This window comes from Anopheles marshallii, chromosome 3 (assembly GCF_943734725.1).
Source record: "Anopheles marshallii chromosome 3, idAnoMarsDA_429_01, whole genome shotgun sequence".
Lineage (NCBI taxonomy): Eukaryota > Metazoa > Arthropoda > Insecta > Diptera > Culicidae > Anopheles > Anopheles marshallii.
Genome location: NC_071327.1, coordinates 10096597 through 10115705, shown reverse-complemented (window position 1 = coordinate 10115705; position 19109 = coordinate 10096597). Strand labels below are relative to the sequence as shown.

Here is a 19109-nt window from a genome sequence, read left to right as displayed (position 1 = left end):
AACAATCCGCAACGAGTTAATGTATATCAAATTTTTCAATTTCATTTTGCTACAAATGGCACCAAAACCATTCGCCCATCATAAGGGGTGCGAATGCGCAACACACCGGGAGCAAAAAAAAAAAAAACAGGGGGTTGTAAAAGAAAGGGATGCAGTTTTTTTTCTATTTTTTGGTTTTAAAATTTGGATTTTTGTGAGAAAATCAGTTGTAGAAATCCATTGTCCTTGCCGAACCGAACCCTACACGAAGCCCGAAACGGACCGGGCCACCGTACGCAAAGAAGGGGATTAATCATGCATTACCGGGTGTGTGCATTTTTTATGCTTGTGTGCGTTAGAGGTTTTTTTTGTGTTGTTGTTGAATCCATCCACATCCCGAAATTCGAGAGGCAAATCGATGTGTGTGAGAAACTTTTGAGATTGTTCTTTCAAAATTTTTTCCCAAAAATCCAAACCACTCTTCCGGACACATCATAACCCAACTGTCATATATTGGTATTGTTGGAAAATTTAATAAAAAAAAAATCAACCAAACACGCAATATCGAATCGTTGCTTCGTAAAGTTCCGTTATTTCGGGCAGGCAGGAAAGCGTAAAAATATTTCATCGTTTTCGTTCCGAGTCCCCTCCTGGCAAGGAGGTATGGAAATGCAACCCGAAATGCAAGGACGCGAACAAAAGGATGCAAGGATGGATTTCTATACACCAAAAATATTATTAATGAATCGGGCAGCATTCCGGCATGCGCATCATAACCGTGGCAATGTTCGAGTTGGCTTCCCTTTTGTTGGTTGCGTTCGAGTGTATCGAAAGCGGGAAATAATTCCTCACTGCTGTGCGGACCGCGTAGGAATCTACGCCGCACGGTTCGATTTGCCACAGGCTTAAACTTCAAATCACATGAACAAGAAAAGCAACGCAAGCATCTCCCCCCGTTTTCAAGTGCCTCTTAAACCGTAGGCAGTACAAATCGCGGCAAATCATGACATGATTATGGCATTAAAACATACATTCTCACCTGCGTAGCGCTGGCATAGAATCGCATCATAAATTCAACCACGTACAACACATGTACCAGCGACTGCCAAGACGGTTCCAGGCCTTTGTTTTTCACACCCACCCTTCTCGAACAACCAGACACACACACACACACACACATAGGCACACTAACCCTTGACCCTTGTTTTGTAGGGTTGGTATCGGGATCTCGGGATCGTTCCCGCAAAACATTCCCATGCATTATGCTAATCGGTGTGCCCTGCTGTTAAACACTGTCAAAAGAGCGAATTATTATTAAAACAAAAGCGTACAGCATAACTTGGGCTTACCCTTTTTCTTGTGGCTAGAGAAAAACCAAGCTTACAATGCTTACACACGTGCGTAGGAAAAATGGAACTCTCTTCTCGTTCACGAATGATAAAGTGATTAAAATCCACCTTTTTTTGTTAAACACACACACGCACATTTTGCTCCAAATTAATCCAATACGAACGCGCGGTTGAATTATTATTAGCCAACAGGTGCTGCCGGAGTTCGAACCCCATTCGATCGGGTTAATGTAAACAGACCGTTTTCGGTTCGTACCTCATCGGCCACAAATGAGTTTCCGTTGTTTTTTTTCTCTCTCTCTCTCTTCAGGCCCAATCATAATTCGTTTATAATAATCGGCCGCGTACCTTAACCGCTGACCATTGGCGAATGAACCGAACACCGAACCGCGATTAAGACCTTTAACGCTAGACACATCATCGCAAATGGGTGGTTTTGTTTTTCTTTGGTAACGGGAAACAACAACGAAACATTACAGTGGAAATAGCAAACACATCCCCAAACCAAAACATGCCCCGGATGGGGAAATTAGCATAAAATTTGAAAATATAGTCATGGAAGCAGCATACTTTACTCTTCTGTTTTTTCTGTCTCTCTTTCTCACTCGCTCTCTCTTTATTCTATCATCTCGCCCGAAAAAGAAACGAAAGCAGCAGCCAGGGAAGGAAAATGTTACGAAAATCATAATATTTATGAGCATGCTTGTTTAATGCTGCTTAATGTTTAATTGCTTATTCATTGTTGAACCGGCCTGCAGACTGGTTAGAAGGTTAAAGCCTTATTTTTTGTTGCGCTTAGGATTCAATCCTCCACGTTTTGCGTGCTGCGTACGTAAATGGTTATGAAAAATGGCCCCTGCCCGCTGTACCTTCGATGGGAAGCAAATTGTGATACATTTGGCGAGGGAATGAAGAAAGAATTTGAAACCTCCAAAAAACACCATGTACACATTGCCACGGGTATGCGCTCATTTAGCATAAGATAATTAAGCCACTAAACAGTGCAGACTTCACCGATCGATCGAGCACGATCGTTCGCAATGATGCATTTGCCATTATTTGCGATAAGCAAGATAGCAACACAAACACACGAGCTAATGGGTGATGAATTTGGGCGTTTTGATAAATGATTTCCATTACGAACGGCTACAGAAGCAGTCGCAATTGGCCGACATGTGGTGAGGAAAATAATTAAAATAATCAAGTGTCGGTCGATGCCGAAGCAGCTGGTAACTTACCAATGCACCGGCCGAACGCAAAACGTGCCTGTAACAGCAGCGAAACAATGAAAGTGTCGTAATTGATTGCCTCCACCCTGGCACGGGGTCACCGGCAAAAGCATCGCACGCTTGTTGATCGTGCGGTGTTTGTTACAATTCCTACTTTGAATAACGATTTGCGTCTTCTCGCTTGGAAAAGCGGCAACCCATCGGGGGGGAAAAAAATTAACTACATTTTCCATGTCCTCTCGTATCACCTTTGGGTCTTAAAATCGTCAGCCGATTGCATAATCCGAACGTTCATCGACCTTTCACAATGTAGTAGCGTGTGTCTGCGGTTCGAGATGCGCACGCGATTGATACATTTTTCTTGCGACAACAAGTCGTTCACCATCCGACATCGAGACCAAACTCGGCACATGGAAATGGAAGCAAAACGTATTTGCACACCTTTTGAGTCGCACAAAACTAAAGGCGCTGATAGAAATGCTCAAAGAAAAGTTAAAATTAACTGAACGTCAGATAAGCTTTTAACCGATACTGGAGACTTTCAGTTACACGACATCATCGACATCGACATCATCATCATCATTACTTGCAAGTCCAGCAGCTGAAAGAAGATTTAAAATAAAAGAGATTTTTCATTTCTTAAGTTCAATTCTTAAGTTCGATAAGATTCTACTCATCGTAATTTAGTAATAGAATGTTTTACTTTACAAGAATTAATTAATGTATGATGAAGTGGTACCATTTCGAAGAAATAATCTATTGGCTTTTATAGCAGTTTTGAATAAAAGTAATGTAAATAAGTCAGAAATTTGGAGACCTTTTGTAATAAAATATATTAAATTTTCGTTTTTTTTTGTTCTGGGCTGTCCCATTGTGCGTTGGTATTGCGATTCAACAGGTTGGTTCGGTGCGGCCTTGCTGCGTGCTAGGCTGTTCATCGCCTACTAGGGAAGGGTGTTTTGGCTAACAGCTCCATTTATTAATCATATGGAAATTATGATGCGCTATCTTTGGTGCGCGTGCGTAAACACAGCTAGAGCATAATCCGCACACCGGGCCCCACTAGGCCACTGATTAATAGGAATCCGGACACCGTGTAGGGCGCAGGTGGTACATAATGCCTTAACCGTAGGTTAAAAACTTAAGCTGCATAACGAAAAGCAAAGCAGCGACCCCTCCCCTCCCCACCTCTAGTGAACGGGTGGCGAGGAAATGAAACTGTTTCTGAAACCACTAATAATGTAAACAAGCGAACGTAAATATTGTGCATTGGTTGGTTGTGGGTTTCTACTGGAAAAAAAAACATAACCTGCGGTCAGAACCGGGTGAGAAGCCGGCTCGGATAAGCATTCAAATGAGTCCGAAACTTCCGAGGTCGTTCAACGGTTATCTAATTTGATTTTAATTTCAAGATAGTAGCGCTTACGGGCATTTCGGGTAACGAATTTCCCAATTTCTGTCGGAAGCTACGACGTCGTCAACCATCATGATGATGATGATGATGATGCGGTTCTAGTGTCTTTTATGGTTTCTTTTTCCCCCGCACAATGGGCCGAGGATCATCTTCTCTAGTATGGTTCCCAATTTCCCAAAAGCGGGGAGGACGGATGAGTGTCCGGGACCGCAAATAGAATTCCGTACGAGGTGGTTTTTGTGGCCTACATGTTGACCAGGCGTCACTGGAACTAACGACCACGTTTAGTTCCAGTTGGAAGCGGAAAATATAATCCCTTCAAGATGGGTCGTACACAACACAAGCACGGACACACACACCGCGCGCCCATACATCATGACGGTGCGCTTCCCGGGGAATGCAAATGTCGCCTTCTAACGAAACGAAACAATGTAATATTCAAATGTGATTAACTTTAAGTTTATCTTCGCTTTAATTAAACGAGCAACCTGCTGCCGTTCGCCACAAGCAGCTGTGCATTTGGCTGTTTCGCGGTGCGGTTAAGGGTCGGTGGAAGCAATGGGTGAATGAAGGGGAAAATATTTTCGCTCGTAGGTTACGAGCCCGGTACCGGTGGCGGTGTTGCACACCGCCAAAGCCCACCCCAAACGCCGCGTCGGACGCAAAACTACGACAAAACAAACATGTTTCATCGTTAAGTTATTGCACGATGATCGTATTTTATATTTCACATTCCGCTTATCATACCCTGTCCGGGGCCCATCGCGTCCCTTCAACCCCCGCGCGCGCACCCCGCCCGGTGTACATGACACGATGGGTAGCTTTTTCATCATAATTATAAAACATTCACGCGAACGCGAATGGTCAGAGTTAAATGAGCCAAAAACCTGACCTGGGCCAAACGTTTCGCGCTCGGTTTCGTGTTAGCAAACCGCAAACCAAAGAGTCATGCCCACGGGTAAGCGTTGCATAATTAGTAGCATTCGAATGGAAATGCAAATGGAAATGAAAGCGAAAACTTGCGAAAATTGCAACAACAAAAAAAAACAACGCAAAACGATCATGATAATCCATCGTTAAGAGATGGCCTAGAAAACATGCATCATGTCAAGTGTGTGTGTGTTTTTTTCTTTTCTTTCTGTTTGCTGTACATATTAAGCTTGATCTGGATTTGGGCCCCGAGCTGGATGGAATGTGTCCCATCAAGCTAGCGATCCTTTTTTTTGTGTTTTTTTGTCCATTGGCTCATCACCGTGGGACATTTTTGGGTTCCGTTTTTCCCGTAGGATGCGCAGGCAAATTACGATCTCCGTTCATTCGCATGCCCGACACAGGTGAGAAAAAGGAAAAAAACGATGCAATCGGCCGATGATCATTATTCCAGACTCCTCTCCGGAGGGTTGCATTCCTGCATGGAGAAGCACACAAGCGCATCCTAGGCAGGTAGGAACAAAACGCAAGCAAACCGGACGCTACAATAATGGACGATGTCCTTACGGGTGCACCTTTTCGCTTCTCTACCATGCAAACCAAGCCACATGCAACGTTTGATGCCGAAATTTTAGAAATACGAAAAAACACTTTTTTCTGCTGCGACGATGCGACCGAAAGACGGAAAAAAATGCATTCGCATAGAAATGCGCCCGAGCCCGACAAAAAAAGAAAAGAAATAAGTAATTGCGTAGGGCATTTGCAGTGACACAAAAGCAGGCAGTGAATAGTTGATTGTGATTTTCATTTCTTCCTGGGACGGGAGAAAAAAAAATCTTTACAATCTCGTGGGAAACTTCGGAATCTTTTTGGAAAATTTTCGACTTCAGGATGCCTTCAGCAATCAGTAAATTAATTACGTGCTCTTGATTGAAAAGCTCGTCTTTCAGTCTTTCGTCGTTTCAGGAGATGCTCACAGTATTTTTTTACCAATTCAGGAAAAATATTATTTTTTTTTTAAGTTTAGTGGTTTTTAAATTTGATTTTCATAATTCTTCTTCTTCTTGTTTCGCCATCTAGACATGACCTGTCGGTAGAAAAGGACTTGTTAGAATAATTTTGTAATTAGAATTGGGAGATAAAGTCCGGATGAAGTTTGACCTACGACCAATAGTGTCTTATTTAGAGACGTATTAAGCCTTGTGAAAAATAATAAGTACCAAACTGAGTGATCAGAAAATACCAAAAATATAAGACATCGATATCATGATAAGGACACGGTTTTCAATAAGTTCGGATACGCTTCCAAAATTAGAATAGATTAAAAAACTCTGTTTTTTTTGTTAATTTGAAAGTATTGAAAGCAATTTAAGGAACAATTGCAACAATTCTCTCCTTTTCACTTCTCTACGAGCTTCAAACGTTTCTTGACGTTTCAGACCCAAAAGTCATACAGTTGTAATGTGTGTAACAACATTGTACAAGCCCAAACGCCATCTGAGTAAAGATAATTAATAGATCTAGACTATTTCACCAAGATCCAGGGAACTGTAAAACATGGAAGGAAATTCATTAGGGCAAGATAAACAACATATGGGCTCTCAAACGATAGGCCCAAACAACATTTTCATACTTACAGCTGGAAACTTTATCAAGAACGGCAATATGGTGGTTTTGAGCTTAAATAAATTCAAACCTTTCAGTAGCACCAAGCCTTTCTACACCCTCATCTACACAACCATAAACATGTCTAAGAACATCGTACCGCACAAACGCATTCTAATGTGGCCCGTAACGGTTCACGTGGAAGGTTCCGAACACCAAACCAAAAATTAAAAAAGCATCCTCGTAACGGTGCATTAGGTTTGCAAATCGAAGCCAACTGTAAACCAACTAAGCGGCCGGTATCGCTTGGTAAAACAACAGAAAATTCACCATCTGTACAGCGGTGCATCCGGAATTTACCTTGGGCGAGAGTGCGAGCGCGCGCGCGCGCGTGCACGCCACGAACGGGTACCGCCGAGATCGATATCCGATCCTTTGTCGATGCATCGGAGATGTGCATCCATCGGCGGGGTGAGTGCATTGCCTAACGGGATATGCAACCGTGCCGCCTGTCAGGACGATTGGACGAATTGGAAACGAACAAAAAAAAAGAGAGAGTTATTTGCCTTGGCAAACAGCAAAACGGCACGCCTTTCGATTTCGGTAGCAGCCTAACCGTTTGAGGCGCAGATCCAAAAAATTAGAACCATCTCGATATCGGGTCGACTTCGACGAAAAGGGATGAAAATGCATTCATCCCCCTTTTTTTTTTCTTTCCTTCCCTCTCTTTCTGTCCCGCACAGCGCACATTCGGTGGGCATTTGTTTCGTGCTGGTAAAATGTGCATGTGCCACGAACGTATGATGATGCAGCAAGCTTCCTGCTTGGCGTTGATGATTTTATCTAAATCTGACGGATAATTTAATTTACTTTTCGTTCGGGGTGGTTTTTTTTTTTTGCTGTTGTTTGTTGCAGGTTTCATTTTCTTCGCAGTGTGAAATGTGCGTTGTTTGTATGTTCTTTCTAGCTTTTTTTGTAAATGTTGGCAAGAGCGTACCCTACCGCGCGCTTGGTAGGAAGCATCCATTCTAACGGTATGCAACCCTCCTCGGTTCGCGACAGCAGGACGTTAATTTTTCTAAAAACCTCAAAAAAAAGAGGAAAAAAGAGGAATACCTACAAACAAACCTTACCTATGCATATTCCGCACACATACACATTGCAAAGCAACAAAAACCCCACAAAGTTCGTTATCCATCCTGCGGGCATTGCGAGCGATTTTTTGTTTGTTTCGTCGTTGTGTGCTTTTTTCTGTAAAATTTATCGTTTTGTTTCCACAACCCTTAAAACACACACACATCCGTTTTGCAGGAACGTTTTCCCGAAATGCCGAGTTTGATCGGTTTTCGATTCGAATCGCCTTCATCTAGCGCTCCTGGCATATGGATGGAGTAAGGGAAGGTTTCGGGGTGATGGAGTGGTTCGGTGTACGCGCGTTTTTTTTTTTGGTTTTTGATGTGCGTATGTACCCGTAAAAACTCCAAGGTACAAAACACTAAAGCACTCGGTTAAATGTTTTATGTAATATCAGCCACATTCAACCGGGTCCCGCGTTCCGTTCGTTTCGACCCCGTCCACATATGCCGCATGCTGTCACGCTGCTGTGTTTCGCTATTTTCCACCAGCGTGTGTATGTGGACGGGAGGTTTTTTTTCTCATTCGATCCTCCACTACCGGTTTTTATCGATGGTTTTTGGATTGAAGAGTTTTCATGGTCGTTTTGTGTCAATTTCGATTGAGTGTTTTTGGGGTGGTTCGGTCGGATGGTTTGCCTGGTTGCATTTCCTCGCAACGCGTCATATTCGGAAGAGCTGCGAGGGACATTGATGGACACTAGCTAAATGGGAAGTTAGCGGGAAACATGCTTTACACCATAGCTATGTCTGATTTAATCTACTTTTAAAACTCATCCAATTCAATTATGATAACTACTTCTCACCTGTTCGACTTGCAACACATGGAGCAGTAACTTATATGCTAGCAAAAGCAAGGAAATAAATCTAATTTAAACATCATTTGCACACTATTCTGCTGCTCCTTTGCTAGAGCACCATTTTTCATCGCATAATCGCACACTCATGGGCAACTGCCTTCCCATCATTGTCAAGGTGTAGTAATCAGTGATAATTTTGATGTTACTTTTTTTTTCCACAACATCCATAATGATTCAAAACCCCAACTTATCGTGGGGCGGCGAGAAGGTGTGATTCATTTCGTTGTAAAACAGCACGTGCCGGTTTCGCGCAAGAACTCCGCCCGTACAACACGGTCACCTTAATGCCGCAGCATTATGCTGTGCATTAAAACCACACTCGGATTACCTAACTCACCTCGGTCTTATCAAAATTCATTGCCTGACAACATACGGTTACAGGCACCGGCAACCATCCGTTTTGTGCGTATATGCGCAGCTTACGATATGTACCACATTCGGAAACACATCCATTAAATGATGATGGTTTGCAACGGTTCTCCACTCCGGGGGTGGTGGGGCGATGTGTGCGTGTATATTGATGTGTAAAATTGCTTCAAGCTAAGAGACAGATATCGTTAGACCACCAAACGCACCTTCATGAATAGGTAGGTTTTTGTTTTTGGTGGTTTATTGCCACTGCTCGCTGCTTAAAGTTGCTAATTTATTTCGACCAATCGGTTTCGGATCGGGCATGTTTCTTCTTCTCTAATAATCGTCTTAAGTGGTTTATCAAAAGCGAAACAACTGCAAAAAAGAAGCTGACTCCAAACCCGTGCGAGCTCCGTTTATGAGTACAATAATAATTGTTTTTTTCCTCCAATTCGGTGGCGTAAGGTTAGCTCAGTCAGGTGTATTAAAAAAGTTAGCATCCGCTAGTGGTGCCCAGTCATTGCCATGGGTGCGTTTGTCGAAAAATAATACATAAGCTTTCACTGCGATAAGCTGTGTGGTTTGCAAAAATTAATACCGAAACAGCAATAATGCTACGATGGCCAAGTCCGTGTGATCGTACCGGACCGAACAACAGCCACGGATAACCGATTTAATGGTTTTTGACTTGTTTTTTTTTTTTGTGTCGTTGGTAAACCGATGCTGCCCACTTTGGCTAAGCGACTCTTGTCACTTTATGACATGTGTGTAGTGCGCTGCCGTCTTAAGCAACGCATCGCGCGGCATCGTTCGTTTCGCCTGAGCTGCCACGAGTTCGACACGAGTTCGAATGCCATGGGTTTGGTTTCTTTTTGCGAGCGCGCGCGCGCGGAGTTATAAATTTATTTAATTTATTATTACCGGATCAGAGCACGGTTCAAATTTTGTGTTTATTTCGCAGCGCAAGCGATACGGCCAATTAAAACCACCAAAAAACACTAACACCGATCGTGGGTGAAAGAGCGGTCGGTGAATCACTAATCGTGCCCCACAACCGTAAGGAAAGCAAACCGGGCCACCGGGTTCGGGTTGTGGACGCTGCGTAACCCCTTTTAACCGGGCGAAGGATGGCCGTTAGTTGTCACGTGCTAGCCGGACGCGTGCTCATGGTGCGTACGGGCACGAGCGCGCCAATTACAGCAACCATTGATCCCCTTCTGGCAAACGGATCGCAAATAGGGCGACCCTTATTTCGAAGATCGAAACGTCTCCGTTTTCTATCGATCAAAACCCCGGCTTCGATCGTGTCGCAAGGAAACACCGAAGCAAATGGAACCAACCGACCCGGCATCATAAATTAAACGATCCGCTTTTGTAAACCGGCACGAGCGTGTCATCTTCGCAAGCACGGGCGACGCAATTCCGCACTCACAGCCGCACCGAGGGCAATTTGATCCTTCGCGCTCGTGGTTAAGGTTGAAGTCACCCGAGGATGCCTGCTGCCTATATTCAACCCCATGCGCCGTCCGTATCCTTTCGAACAATCCTTTTTTCTTCGGTTTATGTTCACTCCAGCGCGCCGTTTTGCTCACCGGGGCTTTGTCACGCTTTGCCAAAAAGGAAAGAAACCCCCGAAAAGGGTTTCGACACGATCCTTTTGCCCAAATAAAACGCGCGTCCATTGAGGGAGGATCCTTTGCTATTAGGCGCGTGCACAAAGAACCTCACCTTACCTTCAATGCCTTACCAACATCACTTTCGATCGTGAAAGCAAAATGAAGCTATATACGCAACCGTAATCCATGAAAAGTGAAATCGAATTTCATCTTGGTTTTGCGCTTTAACTAAAAAGAAAAAGCCTCACTGTAACACATGCAGCTTCAGATGGTGTGCAGTTTGTCAGCTTGGACGAGGACGAGAAGAAAAAAAAGCGAGATCAAAAAAGGATATAATGTTAAAGATTTGTATTCATCGTTTGAGGCGTTTAGGAAACTTTGGAAGGAAGAAAAGCTTCTGGATCCCTTCAGGGTTTTTAAGACGCGTTGCACAATCGAACGAAAGGATAGAATTATGTACAATCCGGCATATCCTTTTCACCGATTGGTTACGTCTTTTTTTGTCGATCGATTCTCCATCTCGCTCGATCCTTGTTGCTGCGAAGGATTGACAACACCCGTTGCGGGCGATCGTTGTGGGCGAAAACGGATCTCCGAAACAAATCTGTGGCCCAATCACAGTCACTGTATGAAATTGAGTTCTTTCCATCGGAGGTTATTTCACCTGAAGCCGGGGGTTTTTTATGCCGTTTCTCCAACCCGTCTTCATTTGAGTTTCCTCGGGGACAAAGCCCAGCGGAGTTAGACGGTTAAGTCGGGACGGAAATCTGCGCAAGATGTTTCATCACCGTCGTGCTTTGATTAGGATACGATTGAAAGACCAGTTTTGGCTTGGTGAAGGATTGAAATTTAATTCCCTTTTCCCTTTCGTTGGTGGCTGGGGTTTTTTTTTTTGTGTAGGTGAGGCGAACGGTTTTACGGTGCAGAAGGGGGAGGAAGCAATTGTTCGAAGGTAAAGACTTTTGACGCTCAGCAACCCGTAGATAATTACGAACATTTGGCATTTGATAGGAGATTTTCCCTTTTCACGTACGTACGTTCACTGCGTGCAGCTCTGCGAAGGAAAAGGGAATGTGTGTGTGTTTTTTAATGTGATTTTATGCACTAAAATGTCATCGAATGTGTTGGATCGAGATGACATATTTTTTTGGCCATTCTATTCTGCCGTTTCTTGCAGTTGTGTTTGCGTTTTCTTCCGAGGACAACTGCAGTGTGTCGCACATTCGATCGTTATTTGATTGAGAATTGTTCCTAAAGATGTATTTCCCCCCCATTTTCGTCCATCTATTCTTCATTCTAAAGCAAACAGGACGAAACATTTTGCTGGAATGTACTACCGTCCGGTCGGTCGGTCGGCACACACACAGTGTTTCGGGGCTTCTGTGCTCCATAAAATATGAAATGTTCAAATATTGAAATTAGAAAATCAAATATTGATACTTTCATTTTGGACAAACAAAGCACGAAACAAATCGGTGACCTGCCTGCCATGCGGTACGGCGCTAGTGTGCCTCGTGGCCCGTGTCTAAGTTTGTTCCTTGCCGCGAAAAACGAAGCAATAAACCCCTATGGCACAATCACTGGCAGAGAAACACGGGCGCCCACAGTTGATTGATTTGATTTTGTTTGAAAAAAAAAAAACTCCGCCCTTGTCCCTTTGGCCCCAAACCCGGCCTGGCCCCCATCGTGTGTGAGAGAAGGAGAGCGCAGAAGGTTCTAAACAAACGGCGAACAAACAGCGTCCGACCAAATAACATCGTCTCGAAATGGCAAACAAGGCTGATGGGAAGGATGGAAAAATGCTACATTTTTCACCGGAAACCGGAAAAGCACTGCCAAGCGGGTCGAGTGCGCGGGTCGAGAGCTCCGGCTAACGAACGTCCGTAAGCAATAATAAAACGAGTAAGGAACAAAAAACGACACCACACAAGCACGGCGTACCCGTGTACCCACGTGTTTGTGTGCACGGGGACGAAAAGGTAGAGGTGGTGGTGGTGGTGGGACGGTTCGGAAGAACCGAAAGAAAAATGAACCGAAATGAAATTTTCCATTTTCTACTCTTTTATGTATGCGGGCTTATATAATGTATAAAATAATAATAAAAATCATCTATACCTCTGCGGGCTCCAAAGTAACACACACACACACACACACACACACGGGCTAAAAAGGGAACTATGGCCGTCCGTTCCCATAAGCAGGACAAGAGATGGAGAAAACTTTTTCCGGCTGGTAGGAGTTTTGGGAGCAGCAGCAGCAGCAGGCTGTCTCCCCTTTCATCGTTTGTGCGCCGTGTACTGCCGTCCTCCTATGAGAAGCTCCATTTTCTCCCATTTCGTATCCCGGCCACGAATTTACCTCCCATCCTACCGTCCCGCCCGCGCTGCATCCCGATTTTCCGACCCGTGCACCGGGTGGGAAGGACAAGCACATAGAATATACAATTTCATATTTTATCATAAAAAGGCGTCCCTGGCTTGCCCGGGGAAACCCCCCGGAGGTTCGGGAGCACTTTGTGATTGGCTTGAAAATTTTCACCAATCCGATTTTGATTTCCCAACCCAACACAATCGCATATATACGCACCGGGGGAAGAGAAAAAAAAACGCTTGCGTACGATTCAGCGTCAAACACACAGACACACCGGTGAACCGTCCGCGAGGAGCATCCAATTTGAATAAACCGTATACCGGCACACGGGTGGAAATTGTTTTGTCCTCCTCCCTTCCCATGGTTATGTGCATTGATTTACATAGCGTGCGCTCACATAATAGGGCGAAGGAAAATAAACCACAATGAAAAAAAAAAGGGAACAACAGGACGAACCACTCCCGTGAACCCGTTTCTCCATTTTCCTTTATTTGTTGTTATAAGCGAGTTTTTTCGCACCCTTTCGTTTGAACAAAAAAAAAAGGATCCCTATTTTTCCACCCCTAGCGCCTGTAGGCTAATCGAGTGAAATATGTAAAATTTAGCTCGCACACTCGCACGGAACGTGTTTTTTTTTTGTTATGTTGTCGCACGTGACGGAAAAGAGACAAAGAGACTGCACACAAACCTTTCCCCCCTCCCGCTTGATGGCGCGAGTTGCCTGCTGCCTGGCATTCAAATATGTTTGTGCGCCATCCTTCCGTTCACGCCTCGTCCTGTTTAGAGAAATGGTGTTTTTCTCTCCTCCGCCGACGACTGGCACGGCACTGGTCCCCATACATCCCCGGTGTGCCCACTCTACTCCCCTTCCCTCCCTCTCGTATCATGTATCGCCCTCATTTCCATCCCGCCCCATGATGTTTTATCGATCCAACCAATGGATGGCGCGCATGTCACAACGCAGTTTTCCATTTCAAAAGCAATAACGAGCAAAAAGCGACAGCAGCACCGGGCGAGTCATCCGAGTGCCAGCAAAAGTTTCCACCGCTGGGGCAGTGTGCGCGACAGAGACGGTGCTACACCGTCGGTGGGAAAAGGCGCAGGGACCAACGGGGGAGGGCCCGGGAAAGACGAACGTTGGTTCACTTTTATTGTTATCACGGTCGTCGTCGTCGTCGTCGTCGTCGTATGTATGCAAGAAAGCGAAGAACCTGTACATAAATGCTAAAGCATATGTGCAAGGACGGGGCTGCGTGGGTGATTATGGAACGGGGCGGACGAAAACGGGACAGAACTCGTTTGTGGGTGTAGTTTAAATAGGAACTTTACATTTCCATTGTAAACACACAATGCAGACCGGTGCAGGGACGATAACGTGCGAACAAAAGATTGTGACGCGGGGCGCGGGCGAAAGGGCAACTTCGTTACTAATGAAATTCTGTAATCACCCAAAGTTTTATTCCCACACACACACACACACGTGCGCGCTTGTTCTGTGCGCTCGCATGATAAGATGTCCTTTCCTTTCCGATTCCGTTTCCGAATCGATCCGGTAGGTAAAAATCAATTTCCATTAAAAGGATCGCTCCGTAACGCAAGAAATACTTTTAATTAAATTGATTATGTTGCCATTTTTCCACACCAAGATGCCGCTTTGTGGTGGCTTTTAATCATTGGATGTGTGTGTGTGTGTGTGGCGATGCATTTTCTTTTCCAGACGGGGAAGGTTTGAATATCACATCTAGGGAGTTGCTAATTGTTGCAACTATAGACATCGTTAGTGTGTTCTGCACGGGAAAATGCCAGACGTTTTCACCGTGCCACCTCATGTGGAAACTGGCTTTCCACCTTTCCACCAGAGTGCACCGTCGGAGTTTGGGGAATGCAAAACCTACAGTACGCCCCAAAACACACACACACACACACCAAAAACCAGTCAACGACCTCATCAATTTCGCTCGATAGACTAATTTGCTCGCTCATCTACGTTCGACTCGACTTGCGAACGGCACTCAAGTGTCACTTGTGATTCGTTCGCAGCTTCATCACCCGTACTGCCCGTGCAGCGAGAATCCGTAACGATGACGACGAAAAGCCATCGAGCATCGAATGTCTGCACCAACCTGTGCACGCTTCCTCATTTGGGCCCCTCTAGCGTCTAGGGATGCTGGGCAAATAGCTCTCGCGGCCAAACTTACAATACACCCGGCGGCCGGTTTGTTTCACTCTGTTTGCGCTTTTGTTCCTAGCGATGGCAAGGATATTCCGTTTTGTTCCACGGTTGGAGGAAGCTCAAAGCTGGCGGTTCTCGCTCGACGCTCTCCTCTACAACCGAGAGGCGTAGTAGTCGTGCAATAGTTTCCCATTGACACGATACACGCTTAGTTGTTCTCTGTCCAAGGACTGCAGGAGGGAAACCGGCACGTGCATGCTGGTGTGTGTATCTTTGAAGGTTGTCGAGATGTAGGAACAGACCGTGCGGTGGGAGAGATTTCTTGAAGAAAGAAAAGTTTCTGGACTGGACGTACCGAGTGTTCGTTGCAAAGGTTGCTTTAATGTGTCGCTTCTTCTATGCTGGCTAAGCGAAGCTCTTTAATTGTAGGTGAACTCTTTAACTGTAGGTGTAGTCACGCAGTTTTGCGAGCATGTGTGAGTACACCCAGTGCATGATATTAATAGGGGAAGCGTAATGTTAGTTAATTCTACAAAAAGAACTTATCGTGTTTCTTGAACATTTCTTAGACTTAAGCTTGGAAAATAATTTCAGAATGCTGAATCCTAATGTAACTCAAAGATGCACAGTAATCTGCAACTCTTCTGTCAGCCATTTTATTGCATTAAGTCAAAATAACTATCCCTTTAAGCGCAAGAGTCGTTTAATCACATCCATACGCATCCTTCTACATTATTTCAATCACCTTCCACTGTCTTGACGCGTACACCTTACCCTTCCCTTGTGAGGAATCGAAATTGAAGGACAAACACGCCATCGCGCCGTTTCTGTATCGATCTCGGCGATTCTACTCAACCAGCAAGAAGCCGCAGACGAACGCCAGACACGAACTGGGGCGAACGTTATTAATGAACTCGAGCCGAACCGAGAAGAAGAAAAACCGAATTAACAGCTGCAACACAGCAAAGCAGGCTAGCAAGGCCGTGTGGGATGGCCTTTTCATTTGCGCGTAGGGCAAACAGCAAAAAAAGAATCGACGCGTAAAACGGTCCTGTTTCCCGGTGTTGATACCCGGCCCGGTTCGTCTCGGAGCTCTTGGTTTAATCACGTCAATGACGAGTATTCGTCGTGCGTTGCTTCCACGGAAGGATGTGCGATGATGATGATGATGTGCGTCACCTTTTGAGCAAGTGGACGATGATTTCTGCCAAGACGATGACGCTTTCCTTTCATTTAGGTGGTGGAATTCGAGGTTATCGATTGGACAGGTTACAACAGACAGCATACAGCACAGCTCGGTATTGATTTTTTCCTTCCTATTTCTTCCTATGAACCAGGCAAAGTTTGGCTCAACAACGAAGCACAGTGGCATCATCCGATAGCGATGGCTCCCGGTCAACCGCCTGCACCAGTAGTGTCCGGTGCGCCTATGTCCACGGCAGCACCGCCACCGCTGAACATGTCGATGCCACCCGCATCCACGATGGCGCTCCACTCCTCACCGCACCAACAGTCCCTGTACCTGAATCCGGCCAGCCTGATGAGTCTTCGGGACATGATGCTGCAGAGCCCGGCCGGGTTGAGCCTGCTGAACGCGGACGCCACCGGTTTGGGGCTGCTCAAGCGCAGCATGCTAGAATCCATCCCTTCCAGCTCGTCGCCAGCGGCATTCCCGCTGGGGCTAAGCCCACTCGCGAGCCTCACCAGTTCCGCCAGTCCCAGCACGTCGGCCGCCACTACCACGTACAGCCTGCCATCGATAATTCCAACGACCGTTGCATCATTATCACAGCAGCAACACCAGCAACTGATCAAAAAGGAACGCGACGAGTCCGACATCGAAATGGACGACAGGGAAGACCAGGAACCGGACGAAAAACCGGCCAAACATCGCCGAGCGCAATCTCCCACGTTGCCCACCGCACTGCACCGACCCCAGCTCTCCCTCTCGCCGTTCCGCTCATCGCCGCCATCGTCGTCGGGCTCGCCGTACTATCGTGCCGGCACGCATCAGCAGCATCAGCAGCAGCCATCATCGGCCATCGATCAGGGCTTACCGCATCGATCAGCGGCGGCTGCCGTCTCCCATCAACCACATCTCTATCACGCTGCCGGCGGCTCGGCGACATCCACTACGGTAGCCGCGGTCCCGTCACATCAAAGGCATCAACATCAAAGCGATTCCGCTGAACGTGAGCTGAATTTAAATGCGGGCGCGACCATCCGAGCGAAAAACGATCGCGACCTGCACACGCTGAACCACGGCACCCGGGATCATCCGTCCCAAACCACCGCCACCGTCCCGCACCATCAGCTGCACCAGCTGCACCATCCGCATCTATCACCGTTTGCGAATCGGGCCGAGCTGGAATTGTTTCGTGACCGGGAGGCGGGCGCAGTGCCGCAGCGGCAGCGGCACACAGGAGGTGACCGACGCGCAGTGCATTCGGACTCGGATGCCGAGCTGGAGGATCGAACCGTTGCACAAAGCAAGCGAAAGAATAGCGATGACCTCGAGCGTCGTGATCTGCGCTTCAGTGCAATGGCGTCTAAAGTGGACCATGACGTTACGAATAATGTGCAATCGAGGAGGAAGGATCCAACGGTACGCAGCAAGTCATCTTCACCCGGTAAGTAGCTTTCTTCGTTTCTTTCTTCATACCGATAGTTGTGGTGTGACCTGTAAAGATTGGAAACAAAACAAGCGAGCAACCAAATGTTGGAAACACGAGCGCCATTCCTAAATTTACAAATATTGCCCATGTTCTGAGCCATATTGGCCGATTGTCGGAAAAGCCTCAAGTTACTCGTGTTTGAGGGTATTGTCAACACAAGCTGTCGTCACAATTTATCCTCTCCTAAATCATCACCACACCTCCCAAAAAGCCCATAATCGGCGCTGTGCTGTGGAACTTCATCGTCCATCGTCCCTACCGTCGACTAGGCCAAATGGTCGTCAAAAGGGTGACTCGTCCATGGACCAAGCGGACTTTAGACGACAGGTTCACTCGCTCCAATCTGAGCACGAAACTAATGGCCCCAAGCTGGTCTAAAATGGTCCATTTCTGTCGAGCGAGTCTAAGGAAAAGGGAAATAATTTCCTTAAAATTGAGACATTCTTCCGTTCGCCTTGTAGTAGTTTCACCTTTACAGCCCAATGTTTATTGCATTTGATTTATGTTTTTTCTTTTCTTTCATCGAGGGAAAAAGAACCATAAGCGCCGGTGACACGCTCATTGTCAGGCCAATATGGTAAATGGTTCTTCCCTTTTCTTCCCATTTCCGGAGGCCGAATCCGGTACGGAACCAAAATATCGACACAGCCGCGCACGGTTCGGTAGGAAAATGGTTTTCTTTCTTTCGGTGGTTGGGCCACTTACGTTCGGAATTGGCTTCGAATCAATCACAACGTAAATCAACCCTTCAAATTCGATTTAGGCTGACCGTTTGCCGGTCGGTGGACGCATACGCTTACCCTTCGGGCCTGCCGGACTCCATTTTATACGGAAGGGTGCTGGATTTGAATTTAAATCGATTTTTTTTTCTCTCGGTCGCTGTGAAACTGTCCAGCATCAGTATGGAGTCCCTCGGAAGCCCGGTTTGCGCTTTGTTGGCCACTGTTTGTCGGAGGGAAATAGCCATCAACCGTAAAGCGCATTTTCTATTTTATCCGAAATTTAATGTCATCGCCAGCCGTACTTCAACGGGTCCACCGTCAGGACCAACTGCTTCTGTTTGTGGATGAAGGGTTTTTCTCCTGATTTCAAAATTCCACTCACCTACTTCCTTGTCAATCGGAATCCCCCCCCCCATTTCCTTTGTGCCATTCCGTTCGATTAGCATACAGTTGAGTTTAACTAATGGCTGTAGCATACGTCTGATCGGACCTGGTCGGAATATTGATGTGGTCTCGCTACACATCCTCACGGAGTCCTTTGACCATTCAGGCAGAGTTCGGCACAGTACGTCCACATCCAAACTCTTATCACATCCCAACCATATGGGCGAATGTAGCATGTAGGGTTGAGGGCAAGTCCTTCCGCCCTAGTGCTCGACGTCCAGTGCTCTATGGCCGCCCTGCTGACTTGGATCCATAATGA

The 19109-nt window shown here is 46.1% G+C and overlaps 1 protein-coding gene across 1 annotated transcript in view; it reads left to right on the top strand.

Moving 5' to 3' along the window:
• The window catches only part of LOC128710768 (uncharacterized), a 96782-nt gene that overhangs the window by 34048 nt on the left and 43625 nt on the right, over positions 1 to 19109 (top strand). Inside the window, exon 3 of the mRNA XM_053805620.1 lies at positions 16347 to 17639. Coding sequence (XP_053661595.1) covers positions 16347 to 17639 — 1293 coding nt within the window. The remainder of the gene's footprint in view (positions 1 to 16346; positions 17640 to 19109) is intronic.